General features: G+C 36.3%; 1 protein-coding gene across 3 annotated transcripts in view; it reads right to left on the reverse strand.

Moving 5' to 3' along the window:
• The window catches only part of GSTCD (glutathione S-transferase C-terminal domain containing), a 138723-nt gene that overhangs the window by 13352 nt on the left and 106876 nt on the right, over positions 1-18495 (reverse strand). For all 3 annotated transcript variants that reach the window (XM_039255608.1, XM_039255609.1, XM_039255611.1), the window contains exons 6-8: positions 15454-15569; positions 15247-15291; positions 12992-13120 (exon numbers count right to left, since the gene is read on the reverse strand). In XM_039255608.1, coding sequence (XP_039111539.1) covers positions 12992-13120; positions 15247-15291; positions 15454-15569 — 290 coding nt within the window. The remainder of the gene's footprint in view (positions 1-12991; positions 13121-15246; positions 15292-15453; positions 15570-18495) is intronic.

The following is an 18495-nucleotide window of genomic DNA, read 5'->3' on the forward strand; positions in this document are numbered from 1 at the left end:
TGATGATTTTTTTTAATTGCCTAGCTCAGACCACAGTAAAGCCTGGAAACAAAGACCAAACCAGTAACAATGACCATCCCCGGTATCTAAATTGTGGTAATCTAAATAGCATGTTCCTTTAAAGAAATGTAAGCTCCATGGAGAAATAGCTGGATAGGAGGCAGAACATGCACAAGATGAGCTGGGACATCTTGTTAGACTGAAAGCACAGACACTATCAAATACTATTATAGTCTTATCAAAAGGACTCAGGAGCCAACCTCAGGGGGCTTCCACTGAACGAACATGGGGATATTTGAGCATCAGTGAGAACAATAACTACAATGGATTGAAGTATTTCAAACATTAAATTGATGAGTCAGTAATCATATTGAAAAAACAAAAGCAACTGGTCACTTTTGGTAGATAACCAACTCATTCTGAAAACCAGAAAATACAGGGGAAGAATTTAGTTTTATCCAGCCTTTTCTATGTGAAATGTACCTCAGCATAACCAAGCAGTTAATAAAGTAAATGAAGACGGAATGATAAAACTAGAAGAATATCACCATTTTGTAATCCTTGCTGAAATAATGGAGTTAGGGTTGATGATCACAAATGCTGCTAACACTATACAAGAGACAATCATAGATATAAGGGTCTACTGATAGAACACAGCATTTACCTGATCTGATTATGTCTTTACAATCTAGATCTTATTTCTAGGCAATACAGGGAACAGGGTAATATGCGAAAAAACACCAGGGGGATATGATCAGCAAAATCCAAATTGTGGGAAATTCTAAAGGAAAAACAACATCACTATATAAACAAACTTCAAGGGAAAAGAAGAGACAGGGATGGTGTAGTAGGTGGAATGAGCCTCTAAAGATGTCCACGTGCTAATACCTGAAAGCTGTCAACATGGCAAAAAGGACTTTTTGCAGATGTAATTAATATTAAGAACCTTAAAAATACCAAGATTTTTCGGGATTTACATGGGTGGGCTCAATCGAATCACATGAGGCTGTAAAAGTGGAGAACTTTCACAGGTGAGAAGAGAGATGAAACGTAAGGAAAAGTTAAAGAGATCTGAAGCATGAGAATGACCTGAACCATAATTGCTTGTTTTCATGGATAGCTCTAGAAGCTGAGAATGAATCCTGGCTGAGCCAGCAAGGGAGCATGCACCTTAGTCAACAGTATGCAACTAAATTCTACAAACAACCTGAATAATCTCTCTTAGAGCCTTTAGATAAGAGCCAAACCAAGCCAACAGCTAACTTTGACCTAATGACACCTGGACTGGAGAAACTAGTTGAGCCCACATGGATTTCTAACCTATAGAACTCTAAGATAATACATTTGTGTTATTTTATTTTAAGTTTATTTATTTTGAGAGAGAGAGCATGCACACAAGCGGGGGAGGGGCAGAGAGAGAGGGAGAGAGAGAATTCCAAGCAGGTTCCGGCTGTCGGTGCAGAAGAAACAGGGCTCAAACTCATGAACTGTGAGATCACGACTTGAGCCAAAATCAAGAGTTGGATGCTTAACTGACTAAGCCGCTCAGGTGCCCCAAATTTGTGTTATTTTAACCTGCCATATTTGTGGTAAGTTTTTACAAGAGAAATAGAAAATGAATGCAGATGAAAACCTATAAACTTTAAGCCTTAAGATTCATATTAACCATTTCAATTTTTGTATCTTACTTCAATCCTTACTAAAAGAAATTCAACGTAAAAAAAACCCCATGAGACAGCTGATGTAGAAAGTTTCTACAGCAACACGAAGTAAAAGTGATTTTGTTGAGTAATTTGCTATTCTTTCCTATTAATCAGTAAAAGCGTATAATTATTACTTGGAGCTCTAGAAATCACACAATTCATTCATTCATCAGTCTTTCATTCATTCATTCAACAATTACTGGGCATTTTGCATTTACTGGTATTATGGTAGTGGCTGGGAATACAAACGTCAAAAATATGATCCCTTTTCTATGCTCTGGAAATAGTAACAACTGAATCCAAGCTATTTAATACATTAATCAACTCAATCTGGGAATCATATCGGTTGAAACAACTCATAAAGTTCTGGTTATTTTATGTCTCTAATGTTGTGATTCACAGGGGGTACAAAGAAGAGTAAAATACAAACAGTACACAAACCTGTCTAATACAAGATAGATTAAGTGCCATTAAAAAAGCACAAACAAAAATCAAAGGAGGGACAAGGGATATTCAGACAAGGAAAATTCAGAAAGGGTATCCTGGAGAATGTGGGATTTGAGGAAGGCCTTGTAGGATAGAAAGGAGTTTAGAAAGCAAAGAAGTAACAGGCACAGAGGAAAGAACAGGCAGCATTTTCATGAAATAGGGAGTGATATTAACATCAATAGTAATATAAAATTTAATACTGAGTAAGGTGCTACGTTAAGTGCTTTCCATGTATTTACTTGTTTAACACAACAACTCTAATGAAGTAAAACTACTGTTTTATTTATCTTTTTCATTGTGGTAAAGAACACATAAGATTTACCATCTTAACCATTTTTTAGTGTTTATTTTTGAGAGGAAGAGAGACAAAGCGCGAGTTGGGGAGGGTCAGATATAGAGACACAGAATCTGAAGCAGGCTCCAGGCTCTGAGCTGTCAGCACAGAGCCTGACGTGGGGCTTGAACCCACGAACCTCGAGATCATGACCTGAGCCAAGGCCAGACGCTTAACGGACTGAGCCACCCAGGTACCCCCGATCTTAACCATTTTTAAGTGTACATATTGTTGTGAATCAAGTCTCCAAAATGTTTTCATCTTGCAAGACTGAAATTCCATTCTAACTGAACAACAACTTCCCTTTCCCCCTCCCCTCAGCTCCTGGTAACCACCATTCTACTGTCTATTTCTATGCATGTGACTACCTTACATACCTCATATAAAAAGAATCATACAGTATTTGTCTTTTTGTAACAGGCTTATTTCACTTAGCATAACATCCTCAAAGTTCATCCAGGCTGCAGCATGACAGGATTTCCTTCTTTTTTAAGGCTGAATATATGTATTTATCACATTTTGTTTGTCCATTCATCTGTCCACAGACATTTGAGTAGCTTCCACCTCTTGGTTATTGTGAATAGTGCTGCTGTGAACATGGGTGTGCCAATATCTAAGTAGGAACTGTTTTAAGATGAGAAAATTGAGGCCCAGAAAGGGCAATAACTTATTTCAGGTCACACAACAAATTAAGAACCCTAACTACTAACTAGGTGCCCACCCTAGATAACTATACTTTACAAATACATTCCCTTTCATTTGATTCATCTCATTGGCCCTACAGTCTTGTGAAATTACAACACCATAGGGAATTAACATGCATTATCTGCTAGATGTCAAAATCTTCACATTATTTTCTTGATTTAATCATTTAATTATTTTTCTTAATTTAATACGTTAAGTAGTTCTTATTATCTCCATTTTCATTAGCACGTCTAAGGCCACCTCGCTAGTGAGACTGGTTTAAGGTCACAAGCAATGAAGCCATGATTTAATCTCACACTATCTGACACCGAACTTTGCTGTAGTTCTTGACGTTCCCAGTTGTTCCTTTCTGAGATGTGGGGAGGGAACAAGAAGTCCTTCACTGGGTTTCAGTCCTTCACTGGGTTTCAGTCCCAGCTCTCCCATCAACTTGCTATGTTCCTCAACTTCTCTATCTGTAAAATGAGAAGGTTGAACTGAATGATCTCTAAATTTGCCCAGCCCTATTAGGCTCTGCACCTTTGCTTCTCAAAGGATTCTTAGCCAGGTATTTTATACAGAAGCAGGTTTGGTCTCAACTGTGCACCCATGTTCCTCCTCTTTCAAAACCATTGTGTAATTACATTGTAGATAATTGGTTTTAAAATTCAAATAATGCTAAAAGGCAGGTACAGTAATAACAAAGGGTCCCTTGTTCTGTACACTCTTCCGCCCCTGAATGAATGTCTGGCAACCCAAGCCCACGCTTGTCAACTCACTGGTGTTCTTTCCTGAAATCCATCTCTTTTTCTATATAACAACTGCATATTGCTATCTCTTGATTTACAAATATTAGACCTTATTTATTGATATTTTTTTTTATGGGAGATGAGGTTCTGTTTTGGTTTGGTTTATTTTTTTACATTTATATCTTTTTCCCTTTTACCAACCTCTTAATATTATCCCCAATTTGGGGCACCTGGGTGGCTTAGTCAGTTGAGCGTCCAACTTCGGCTCAGGTCACGATCTCTCGGTTTGTGGGTTTGAGCCCCGCATGGGGCTTGCTGCTGTCAGCGCAGGTCCTGCTTCAGATCTTCTGTCCTCCTCTCTCTCTCTGCCCCTCCTCAGCTCATTCCCTCTCACTTAATAAAATATTAAATATTTTATTAAATAAAACTTAAAAATATTATCTCCAATTTTTAGTTAAGTGTTTTTGCAATGTTTTTATTATTATTGCTTTGTATAGATACTGTTCACTGCTGAGCTAAAGTGTGCTGTACAGTTTTTTTAACATCCGATTTTAACATTCAAGACTCTGCTAAAAGCTCTGTAAAATGCCCTTTTATTTAACTTTCCACTGTATGAAAACTGCCAAGTAATCAATCAATTCCATTTTTCTTTCCTGGGCCTTCTGACCTTTAACTAATGATCAATGTTTCTAGGCCTCCCACCTAGCTCTGGTCCTGAAATTCCCTTTCCCATTATACTAAAGAACTCTCTTCAGCCCCTATGGTGGTGGATACCACTTATTCCTTTTTCTTCTTTAGTCTCTCATGTTAGTGAAGCACAACTTCCAGGAGTTTCCTGAGGTACATTTCTGGAGACCTTGAAATTTCTTTATTACTTTCACACTTGATTGACAGATTGATCAGGTATAAAATCTTAGGCTGGGAATTGTCCTTTAGAATTCTGAAGGCATCGCTTCACTGTCTTCCAGCTTTCTAAGCTGCTATTGAGATTTGTGATGGCATCAAAAGGCCAAATTCCAAATTTTTGGTATATGGCTCCTCCTTTTCTTCTCTCTCTGGAAACTGTTAGGAACTTCTTTTCATCTTTGATGTAAAATTTCACAACAATATGCCTTGGTTTAGGTCATTTTTCAAGCAAGCTTTTTATTTTTTTATTGGAGTATAATTAATATACAGTGTTATCGGTTTCAGGTGTACAATATAATAATTCAACAATTCTATACATTACTCAGTGCTCATCAAGATAAGTGAACTCTTGATCCCCTTTATCCATTTTAGGCCCTGCTCCTCCAGGAAACTACCAGTTTGTTCTTTGTATTTAAAAGTCTGTTGTTTTGTCTGTTCTGTCTTTTTTTGTTCATTTGTTTCTTAAATTCTATGTATGAGTGAAATCATATGGTATTTGTCTTTCTGTGACTTATTTCACTTTTCATAATACCCTCTAAGTGCATCCATGTTATTGCAAATGGCAAGATCTCATTCTTTTTTATGGCTGGGTAATATTCTAGTGTGTGTGTGTGTGTGTGTGTGTGTGTGTATCTTCATGCATTCATCTATGGATGGACACTTGGGTTGCTTCCATATATTGCCTATTGTAAATAATGCTGCAATAAACATAAAGTGCATATATCTTTTCAAAACAGTGTTTTAATTTTCTTAGGCCAAATACCCAACAGTGAAATTACTGGATCATATGGTAATTCTATTTTTAATTTTTTGAGGAAACTCCATACTGTTTTTCACAGTCACTGTACCAATTTACATTCCCAACAAGAGTGCATGACATTTCCTTCTACTCCACATCCTTGCCAAAACTGGATATTTCTTGTCTTCCTGATTTTAGCCATTCTGACAGGCATAAGGTGATATCTCATTGTGGCTTTGATTTGCATTTTCCTGATTGGGGATGTTGAGCATCTTTTCATGTGTCTGTTGGCCATCTCTATGCTTTTTTTGGACAAATATCTATTCAGGTTCTGCTTAAAATGCCCATTTTAAATCAGATTGGTGGGTTTTGTTGTTGTTATTTATGTTTGTTTTTGGTATTTTTATAAGGTCTTCATATATTTTGAATATTAACTCCTTATCAGATATATCATTTGCAAATATGTTCTCCCATTCAATAAATTGCCTTTTTGTTTGGTTGATGGTTTCCTTCACTGTGCATAAGCTTTTTATTTTGGTGTACTCCCAGTAGTTTATTTTTCCTATTGTTTCCCTTGCCTTAAGAGACATATCTAGAAGAATGTTTCTATGACTAATGTCAAAGAAATTATTGTCTATGTTTTCTTCTAGGAATTTTATGATGTTAGGTCTCTCATTTAGGTTTTTAATGTATTTTGAGTTTATTTTTGCATGTGGTGTAAGAAAATGGCCCAGTTTCATTTTTTTACATGTAGCTGTCCAGTATTCCCAGCACCATTTGTTGAAGAGGCTGTTTTTCCCCATTGTATATTCTTGCCTCTTCTGTTGTAGATTAATTGACCGTACAAGTGTGGGTTTATTTCTAGGCTCTCTTTCTGTTCCACTGATCTATGTGCCTATTTCTGTGCCAGCACTGTACTGTTTTTGATTGCTATAGCTTTGTAGTAGTTGCTTTTTAAATCAAGAAAAATGGATCCTTCATTATTGACACTTTTCTGTTTTTTTAATATTTTCCTTCCCACAATTTTATGTTTTCTCTTTCTAGTCCTATTCTTGAGATATTGGGTTTCATGAACTGAATCTTTAAAAAAAAATGTTTATTTCAGTTTCTATTTCTTTGTCTTTTTTCTTCCATTTTTTAGGTGATGTCCTACACAACATCTTTCAGATTTTCTTCTTTTTTTTTTAAAGTTTATTTATTCTGAGAAAGAGAGAGAGCGAGCGAGCGAGCAGGAGAAGGGCAAAGAGAGGGAAAGAGAGAGAGAATCCCAAGGAGGCTCCATGCTGTCAGCTCGATATAATGAACTGTGAGATCAGGACCTGAACCGAAATCAAGTGTCAGAGGCTTAACTGACTGAGCCACCCATGTGCCCCTATTGTTTTTGTTGTTTTTTTTCTTTGTTTTTTTTGTTTGTTTGTTTTGTTTTCTTGGTTAACATATTTTTAGTTTCCAATAAGTTCCTTCTTGTTCTTTGTTCATTTTTCCCCCCCATTTTCATTCTATCCTTGTTTCATTCACTGAAGAGTAAAGGACTAAAAAGTTGATTGGAAGTACTGAATGAAAGACTTGAACCCTGGTGGGCTTCACTAGTGACTGAGTGATCAGGTGGCTAGTCTCCCCCCTTTTTTCTAAATTACAGCTATAGTATCTGTAGTTATTTTCTTTGAGGGCAGTTTTGATTCCGAAGAGAAACATTTTTTGATTTCTTTGAGAACATAATTATAGCTTCCAAATTTCTGGAATTAAGGGCAAATGGGCGTGAGGGGGAGGAGATCCATCACTCAGTGTGCAGATTCTCACTGAGTTCTTGTTTTCGGTATGGCACACCACCCTTGCTCTCCTCTGAGAACAGTATCCCTGTATTTTGAGCATCTCTGGCTCAGTTTCTTCATGGAATAAACATCTAGTCTCTTGCAGGAGTCAGGGAGTCTACTCAAGATAAGGGTAGGAATCTGGGTCTCTAAATAATATTTTTAATTAAAGATGATTTCGACTCCTCCTTATCCCCTTCCTCTGAGGTTTCTGGTGTTCTAAATTCTTGACATATTTTGGGATCCTGTGAGAGCAAACTGACTTGCTTCCTTATAGTCACTCCCTCTCCTCATGTTCTTAAGTTTGATCTTCCTCTTTTCTACTCAATCCTTTACCATTTTTCTTTAATCTGCTTTCTGCCTTCATATATAATGGTTCAAGTTACAGAATCAAAGATGGAGTATGATTCTTCTGGTTTTTGTTCTCCTTGTTATTTGGAAGTCTGATCTTTCTTGGGGAGAAGGGGGTTGAAATACCTCTATCCACTGTCTTGACCTGGGAAGTCCTCCATTGCAAAATGGTTTTTTAAAACTGTGTTTAAGGACTACATACTTCCTCAAGTTCCTTTTCTTTTAAAACAGGGATTACATAAATAACTCATCAAAAGTGTTACTGAATTACATTGTATAATTGCATGTGCATGTAATTGTATACAAACATACATAGCTAGAAATGAGCTTGTAATTAAGCACTCAGCACTGATAAATCATAAACTATCATATTAAAAATTGTTATGAGTATGATAGAAAAACTGTTTTGAGATTTTGATATACATATTGGCAATATAGAAAATATTCACCAATACTGTTAGAAATCAGTATCTATTATTTGGTTCAGAAGACTCTATTACTATTGGAAGTAGCCAGCTAAAGCATTTTGGTGGGAAAGTTATTTAGCATTGACATAGTTTTTGTTTTTTAATGCAGTGTGTTTTTCCATAGTCATGGTACTTTCTGTAGTATTGTTTGAGAGCATGCATATTAATACACATGGTAAATTAGGTCTTAAAGAGCATAATCTTATCAAGTAAGTTTTCACAATAATGAAGATTATTTATCCTGCATTAAACAGGAAGGCAATAATTCTTAAAAAAGAAAAAAAAAAAACAAACCTGTGCGCCTGTTGATTGAGTGCCTGACTCTTGAATTCAGCTCAGGTTAAGATCACATAATTTGCTGGACTGAGCTCTGCACCGGCTCTGTGCTGACAGTGTGAGCCTTCTTGGGCTTCTCTCCCTACCTCTTTCTCTCTCTGTCCCTCACATGCTTTCTCTCTCTTTCTCTCAAAATAAATAAACTTTTTTTAAGCCTTAAATGTCTTCTTTTGAAGCAAATTTTTCTAAGTTTCCCTTTAAGGGTCTTAGTTTGGGCTGCTATAAGAAAAAAGAAATGACTATACAGTGGACAGCTTAAATAGCAAACATTTTTCTCACAGCTCTGGAGGATGAGAAGACTGAGATCAGGGATCCTGGTGAGGGATCCCTTCCTGGTTTGCAGATAGAGAGCTGGGAGAGGAAGGAAACCCTCTTTTCCTAAGGGGCACTCATTCCATTCAGGAGGGCTCCACCTTTATGACCTAATTACCTAACAAAGGCCCACCTCCTATACTATCACATTAAAGGTTAAGAATTTCACATATGAAACTTTGAGGGAGGACACAATTTCAACCCATAACACATAATTCAGGGTCATTCAGCTGCATATATTGAAACTGGGAGGAAAAAATACCTTCTTGGATATTTCTTATTTTTGAAAAGACTTTTATATTTTCCTCAGGATACTAATCGTCATTATAATAAAAATAAAATAAGCCAATCAAAAGTTATGCCTCTAATAATCAAATAGTTGTTTTGAAAGAAATATATATATATTATTATATATATATAATATGTTCAGAATTCTTTTAGATGCCTTGTAGTAATCCTTAGGGACCTATTAGCCTCTCTTGGTTAAATAAGCTATTTACAAAACATTAAACACAAATATTTATTCTTCAATCTTTATTGCTTATATTATTATGAATATAAAAACAAAATGTTAAATTTGAGGTATTTTGAAAATATGGTAAATAATAAAGAAAAATGTTATCACATAGCATATGGAGATAGCAACCTTTAAAAGAATCCGTATTAGCATATTCCTCCCATTCTTTTTTTTAAAGGTATTTCTTTTTTTTAAAGTTTATTTCCTTATTTTGAGAGAGAGAGACAGAAACAGAGAGAGAGAGAGAGAGAGAGAATATGGGAGGGATAAAGAGAGACAGAGAGAGAGAATCTCAAGCAGGCTCTGCACTGCTGAGTGCTGAGCCTGATGTAGGGCTTAAACCCACATACTTTGAGATCATGATGTGAGCCAAAATCATGAGTCAGATGCTTACCTAACTAAGCCACCTGGCATCCCACCTCCCATCCTTTTTTTTTTTTTTTTTTTTTAATGCTTTTAATACTTATTTTTGAGACAGAGAGAGGCAGTACAGAGCAAGGGAGGGGCAAAGAGAAAGGGAGATACGGAATCTGAAGCAGGCTCCAGGCTCTGAGGTGTCAGCACAGGGCCTGACACAGGGCTTGAACTCAACTGTGAGATCATGACCTGAGCCGAAGTCAGTTGCTTAACCAACTGAGCCACCCCAGCGCCCCTCTCATCCTTTTTAAAATCACTTTTTACATGGTTGAGATCACACTGCACAGAGTAAGATGAGGCCCAATTTAGTGAGTAGTTCCTAAATGGCAGACAACCTGCTAAGTGCTTCACATATATTGTATCACTATCCTATGAGCCAGGTATTTTATGCCTAATTTATACACAGAAAAACTGAGGATTAGTGACTTTAAATAAGTTGCCTAGCGCCATCCAGCCAGTAAGTGGCCAAGCTGAGATTTTAGCACAAGTTTGCCCAGTATCAAAATCCACTCTCTTTACCATTATGTTTATTTTCTTTGTTTACCACCATAACTAATTTTTTATGTCATTAACAAATCATTGCAAATATCGTATAAAGTAAAAAAATGTAAAACTTCTGCATGATTAGGCTTATCTCACTGAAGCCCTTCAGACAACGAATAATAATAGCTTTGAAAATTTTTACAAATATTAAGAGCAAGAATGGAATATTATTGAACCTGTTGTTCAAGTTCAAATGTATTGAGACTTTGAATGTTTTTAAAAGCTTATTGGGTGCTCGCTTCGGCAGCACATATACTAAAAAGCTTATTGGGCATTTCTATTTCTAAAGATATATATTTCTCAAATAAGTACAATTTAAACCAGAAATTACAAAATGGCTCTTTGGAACAAGCAGTATTACCTCATTGATTCTGGTTATATTGGGCAGGTAGAGTAGGTGGAAGTGTGGGAAGACCTCATTAAAAGATATGAAAATATTTAAATTTGCTCTCTTTCCTTATTTCAGATCAACTTAATTTAACAAAGTTAGTAAACCTAGTCATTTCTGCCTGCTGTGGGATGTTGTTTTAATGGAGGTAAGGCTAATTATTAATATTTCAACTTATATATATAAATGATTTGTTCAAAGTTCCTAAATATAGCTGATTCCAAGACTTTAAAATTCTCTCCTTAAAATCTGGTTTACATCATTATTTTTAAATCTAAAGAAAAATAGCAAAAGAAAAAGGTATTTACTAAGCAAAGATAAATGCTAACTAAAGCCTTATTGAAAATATCACCAAATCATGGATTAATGCAGTTTTAATGCATTTCCAATACCTAGTTATTCTGATTTCCTCTCTAGCTACACTATTTTCACTGTAATCTATTTAAGAGTTGGAGCCACTGATGCATTCAGTTTGATTTACCTAGTGACAATACCTCAATTATCCTCCTAGGGAAAATTATTTTCTTCAGAGTAAATCTAATTTTTGTTTAATCTTCCAAGTAATTTTAATTCATTTTCTACATATTTTGACAAAAGTAACCATGAAAGAAAAAGGCTGTTATGAATATATTATTATAAAATGTCACATCAGAAAAGACATAAACATTTTCAGTTGGTGTTAGTGACTTATGACCTTGTAAGTTATAAGAATATGCCAGAATGATTTAACACCTGTAAGCCACAGAAGGGTAAAGAGACATATGGCTGATTAGAAGGGAATTTTGTGATTTGAGAGTCGAATAAATGGGCAGCAATATCTTGCACCTTAAATATTCTGCCTGGTGTACTGGTAACAGTGGCATTGGCTTAATGGCTCATTTCATGAGAGAAGCTTTAACATTTACACCAATAGTTATTTAAAACTTAGGTTGCACGGAAGTATATAATCAGTTTGAATTTGCTATTTCAGATATCTCCACTTTCCTGAATTTCCATATTGATAATTTACTTCTATTCATATAGGCTGGGCTTGACATAACCAACCTAGATCACATCTACAAAGGAAACAAATTGCATGCATTTTTGCTGTAAAAGATAAAAACAAAGCCCACAAATTCTCAGTAGTTGATATCTAAGAAATGAACCTCATTGGACAAAAATCACAAGAACTATGAATGTCTGAATTTCTGAAACTGAAGAAGAGTTCCAGCTAGACCAGCCTATTGTGTGTGTTGTGTGAACACATATAGCTGGGAATGCAGAGTAGCACAACTCTAGAAAGTGATTTGGCAAATGTATCAAAGTCTTAATGCATATGATATCCATCATAGTAATAATTACACATTATAATAACATGAAGTAAAAGAAACATGATCGATGAGTAGGGGGAAGATTTATGACAATATTCAGTTAAACCAAGATCTATGTCAATGATAGTAACATATGTGTAAACACATATTTGTATGTGTGCATGATTATATAAAAACTAAAGGTTTTTTTGACAGTATTCATTTCTCAGTAGTTGAAATACTGGTGATTCTTTTTTATATTATTATATATTTTTCAATATTGAACATATTGTCCTTTGATAATAAGAAAAAATTATTTAAAACAAATACCAGGTAGGCCGCCAGTTGAGCTTCCAACTTTGGCTCAGGTCATGATTTCATGGTTTGTGGGTTTGAACCCTGTGTCAGGCCCTGTGCTGACAGCTCAGAGCCTGCAGCCTGCTTCAGATTCTGTGTCTCCCTCTCCCTCTCCGCCTCCCCTGTCACCGCTCTGTCTTTCTCCCTCGCTCTTTCAAAAATAAATAAACATTAAAAAATTTTAAAAAATAAAACAAATACAAGGAATAACAGTAACATTTCTTGTTTTTCTTTCATTATCTTTTAAAAATGTAAAATAAACCAAGGGGAGTCATTGTCATTAGAAATCATTTGTTCATTCCATTGATAACTATTTTTATTTAATCACTTGCTACATGTCAAACATAGTTTCAGGCACTGAGGATTCTGCAGTGAAGAAAAGAAAGTTCATATCTGGGAGAGGAACAAATGTTACCTCAGTCACATAATGGTGAGGTGTTATGAATGAAATCATATTCATTAATGTGCTGTATTTTATAGATAGTAGGAAACAAAGGTTATAAACTTGTTTAGCAAAGAATATAAAAGTATCTCCTTTATTTAGTCTAAGGCACATAATTTTTCTTAATTAACTAAAGAAATTGAAATGGGATACTTACCCCAATATTAAACATCCCTGTAAAATACTCCATATTTGCTTGAATGAACCAAATGTTGCTTAAACCTAGTTCATCACTTCTCTTCTTAGCACGAATTAATGACAGTTCCTTGTTTTCTATTAATGTAACCTAGATTTCATCCAGGAAACAAAAGTACATTCAGTAACATAATTCAGACATTAGGGCAAAATATTATTACTGTATTTCAGCTTTAATGTAGAACCTATTCATTAATCCTTGTTCTGTGCCAGGAAGTATGCCAGATAGTGTGGCACAAAACTGAACAAGGTCCTTGAGCTCTTGCAGCTTACGGATGGAGTGATAGACGTGAAACAGGCAATTACAATACAGTGATATGTGTTTAATGAGAGACATATCGTGTGTCATCACAGCACTCAGACTTGATGACTAAGGAAGGTCTCAGTCATTCAACATGGAAATAATGTAGAAGCTGAGGCCTGAACAATCAATAGAAACTGGCTGGAGCAATGTAGGCATGTTTCAAGCAGAGAGAGAAACATTTATGGAGGCAGAAGTGAGACAGGTACAGGGTGTTTGAAGAACTGAGAACACTCGTGTCTCTGAGGCACAGTGTGTGGTGGTGATGGTGAGTGGGGGGACAGGGTGTGGAGGGTAGAAATGAGGCTGGAGAGGTAACAGGAGCCAGGTGGTGTGATAAAAGAAGCTTCCGTTGCTGCAATGTATAGTATGTGTTTGTGGGGGTGAGGCAGAAGGAAGGGTAACCAGTTAGGAGTCTCTAGGAATCCAGGCCAAAGAAGATTGGAGAAGATTACTGGTTTGGAGAGAGAAAAGTGGGCAGACTTAAGTCCCTTTCATCATTATCATCTCTAGTTCTACCCTTACTTTGTCCTTATGCTTGTCTTCCAGAAAAATCCTGGGTCCCATTGTATAAAGAAACCTGTCAGAATGTACTTGGCTTAAGGCTTTCTGGACATTTATTATTCTAGCCAACATTTCCCCTCTCCAGGCTCAGTGTCTCTAAGGTTCCAGAACTGTTGGGAAGGGGAAAAAGACCCCTTATCTCTGCCTCTGCTTCTCCAGGCTTCTACTCTATGAACTTTCTTCCTCTAGCTCCATGAAATTGTCACTTTCCTAGATAACAAAACAGACACCTGCTAGTTTTTCCCAGGATTCGTTGTCCATTTTGCCCCTTATATTCTAAGGAAGGAAAAGAATAATACCCTTCTACACCCTATCATTCTGCTACATGTCATTCCAGCCAGTCTATGTTCATCTTTCACTTCTGGGAGGAATTGCTGTAATTATTTTGCACCTTCCAGAGAGTTCACAAGCAAAGAATCTGCCCCATTTGATTTGTATTTTTTTTTAAATACATCAAATTCTAGATTCTTATGCTAAAAGATGGTCACTGTGAGGAAAGATTTCATACGGCAGAAGACTAAAAATAACAATCAACAAACAGTGGCAACCACTGCATAAACATGGTACATTTACTTAAAAACATACTATGTAATTAGATTTTAGTGATATTTAATAATGATATTTAAAACTATTTGCAATAAGGAAAAACATACTAGTGAAAGCTGGTGACTAAAATTGTATTTGCAATTTTAGAATCTGCAGTAAGAGGCATCCTCATGGACAGCAGTAAGAGGCATCCTCATGGACAATGACTTGATGAGAATATAGGGAGAAAAGCATTTGAGGGATGAGTGTGATGAATTTGGAGAAGCTACTATTTCCAACATAAAATTATGTTGACAATTAAACTAGTTTCATCATTCATTGTTTTACTTAACCACAGAATAGTTATTTCTTCTAAAAATTATTTAAAAACAAAACCCTTTTAGGGGCCCCTGAGTGGCTCAGTCAGTTAAGCTTTGGATTCTTGGTTTCGGTTCAGGTCATAATCTCATGGTTGGTGAGTTCGAGCCATGTGTCAGGCTCTGCGCTGGCAGCGTGGGGCCTGCTTGGGACTCCCTCCCTTTCTCTCTCTCTCTCTACTCCTTCCCTGCTCATGCTGTTTTGGTCTCTTTCAAAATAAAAAAACTTTAAAGCAATATATAACCCTTTTATAAAAATTAAAACTGTATTGTGGTCGTACTTTGCCTTTTTAAAGATTCTTAGGTTAGTTCAAAGACAAAAAAACAGTATCTGTGCCATGTATGTGACCTGAGTGAATGCTTATAAATTCAAAGGGCAGGGGTAAGACTCAGCTAACTGAATTGTGTAGTTTTCCAGTGTTTACCTTGATCTGTCACTCAGATTTTTACCTGGCATAATGGCAGCATGTGAGCGAGGACAATGCCAACATGGCCCTGGAGAAGGCAGAGAAAGAAACAAGTTAACTCGGGTCCCTAATGCTTTTTTCTCATTCTGAGACAGCAATCTTGCCAAAGAAAAATATGACTTTGAACATAATACAGTAAAGTTACACAGTCAGGGAAAGGCCAAAGAGAATACAAAGAGAGACATAATACCCCACCGCTGCAGAAATCCACAATTCTGTCACCGGGTTTGGCCTGACTTGTCACCACATAAACAAGGTTGTTTAACTGCTGTTGCTTCCTTAAAGCTCGGTCACTGGACATTTTGCCTGGGGAAGACAAGAAGTGAAGATAATGAAATGGTAGGCATTGTGAGGCAGTGAGAAGTCTCTCTTAGAACGGAACATCAGCGTCCAGGAAGGGGGTAAATATATAAATGAGTTACAAATTCCACATAATCCACAATGGGAGGGCCAGAGACCTGGAACCCAGAAATGAAATCTCTCTATGCATATTTTTACTTTTATTCGTATCCAACTTTTCTTTTGATAGTCATTGAAAAAACATCTTCTAGAGGGGAAACCATAAGTGAAATATTAATTGCAGGGTCATACACAAAGTGCTCAGTAAATGTTTCCTGGATGAATAAAAATTAGCAGTAACAGTCCCTTCCCTCTATCCCTACCAGAGACATATTGCAAAGATTACCTGATTCTAGCTCATTGTTTAAATCTCCTTGGACAAAAGAGATCTATAATAAATAAAAACATTCTTATTATCTAATCAGCATGTCCTTGAACTCTTAGTTCTTTTGGTTAGGCTACTTGGAACATAGGTGTCACACTGTCTGAAATATATCAATGCTTAGTGTATTTAGAGAGAAATTAGATTTTACCATTTCAGCTTTGAAGCTTCCTTTCCTCATGAGTCAGACACAGAAATCTAATGCAATTACAGATTAAAGATAGGGCATTTCCAAGTATGAAATGCCTTGGGCCTAACAGCATGAAAATATCTTAACTTTCCTTCAAAGCCACTAGTTAAGTCCATGAAAATAACTCCAGAAGAATGAACGAAATTATTTGTTTTTACATATTTTAAATGCACTTTCTGTAAGAGCAAGATTAAGAAAATATAGAGAGCAGATTTCATTGATATAGATAAAAGGAAAAACCCAGATAATCTTTTGGCTTGATCAAAAGTTATTTACAGATACCAAGGTTTCCCTGCTCCATTTTTACAGAAAAATAGCCAGGCTTTTTTCTTTTCTTTTCTGTTTTCTTTCTTTCTTATGTTACTAAAATAAAAATATTGGAAAATCTTTATTTAAGGAAAAAATGGAAATATGAATAAAAAATCTATATGAGAGAAAAAAATCCATAATCTGATAATTCAGAGCTAATATCTTTATATATATATATATATATACTTCCAGCTGTATCTAGAAATTCATAATGTTCAAGATAGTATAGAGAACATTATATCATAACTTTCCATGTTAGTGCATTTATTTCTGTATTCTAAGTTTTAATGGCTGCATAGTATTCCACTGACTATATATTCCATGCTTACATAACCAATCTCTTATTGTAATAATGTGATCACCATCATACAGCTAAATCACTGAACACGTTCTTATGTAGTATGCCCTAATGTGAATTTCAAACATGAAGGGACTTTATTTATTTATTTTTATATTTTTATTTATTTCTAGGGGAGAGAGAGAGAGACAGCATGAGCAGGGGAGGGTCAGAGAGAGAGGGAGATACAGACTCTGAAACAGGCTCCAGGCTCTGAGCTGGCAGTCAGCACAGAGCCCTACAAGGGGCTCGAACCCATGAACCGCGAGATCATGACCTAAGCAAAAGTCGGACACTTAACCGACTAAGCCACCCAGGTACCCCAAACATGAAGGGACTTTAAACCAATAGTCTGGTGACTTCATTTGTAAAGACAGTTTCATGTAGCTTTATTTTCATCTTTCTCTAATAATATAATTGTGAAAAATTAAAAAATATGTGAAAACTCCTGTCATCCTACCCTTCCTGGATAACCACCCTTAAAGGATTATGACAATTTTCAACACGGCAAAGTTGAAAGAATCTTACAGTGACTGCCTTTATAACCTCCATCTAGATTCTACCATTAACAACTTACCATACTTGGTTTATCATACACTTTTTTTTTTAAGTTTTAAAAGTTTATTTATTTATTTTGAGAGAGAGAGAATGTGAGCAGGGAAGAAGTAGAGAAAGAGAGAATCCCAAGCAGGCTTCACACTATCAGTGCAGAGCCTGATGCGAGGCTCGAACTCACAAACTGCAAGATCATGACCTGAGCTGAAATCAAGAGTCCAACGCCCAACCTATGGAGCCACCCAGGTGCCCCCGGTTTATCACACTTTTATTCATCTATCTGTCCATTCATAAATCCACCTGATTTTTTTAAGTAGGTTCCACACTCAGTGTGGAGTGCAACATGGGGTCTGAACCCACGATCCTGAGATCAAGACCTGAGCTGAGATCAGTGTCAGTTAGACACTCAACCAACTGAGCCACCCAGGCACCTCTCCACCTAATTTCTTACAGCAGTGCAGTTCTGATTTGGAAGAGGAAGAGCAAAAAGAGTCAGAGGGCAAAAAAGGAAAAATATTTTTGAGCCCTGTGGGAAAGCTACAGTCACAAACGCTGCTGCTTAATGGAACCACCGAGAGGCAAGAAATGAGCACAAACATTTTAGTCTTAGCTTTGTGAATTTCTTAACATTTCTTAGCCAAAGGGCTCTCATAAAGTCAAGAGAAATTACCTTTTGTTAAGAACAAGGAGAAAAGAACATTTATTTAATGGAATAATTAACATCCAGTTTGATATCATTATTTCTATTAGACGTTTAGAATTATCTAACTTTGTTAGGTTTCTTTCAAACACAAATGTGTTGATGAAGATCTGGTTTTCTTGATGAGATTCTGTCTTTGCATATAAAGAATTCATGCTGAAATGAATTCTTTATGGCAAAGGGGTAATTTTCAGGGTTGTGTTTAAATAGACACTATTAGGGAGGCAGGGGGTCTGAGTCAAGCATCGGACTCTTGATTCTGACTCCAGTCATGACCTCAAGGTTCATGGGTTCGAATTCCACATTGGGCTGCGTACTGACAGTGTGGAGCCTGCTCTCTTTCCCTCTCTCTCTCTGCCCCTCACTTAAAATAAATAAATAAATAAATAAATAAATAGGCACTATTATGCTGCACATATG

The sequence above is a fragment of the Hyaena hyaena genome, unplaced genomic scaffold, assembly GCF_003009895.1.
Source record: "Hyaena hyaena isolate Hyena2069 unplaced genomic scaffold, ASM300989v1 scaffold_535, whole genome shotgun sequence".
NCBI lineage: Eukaryota > Metazoa > Chordata > Mammalia > Carnivora > Hyaenidae > Hyaena > Hyaena hyaena.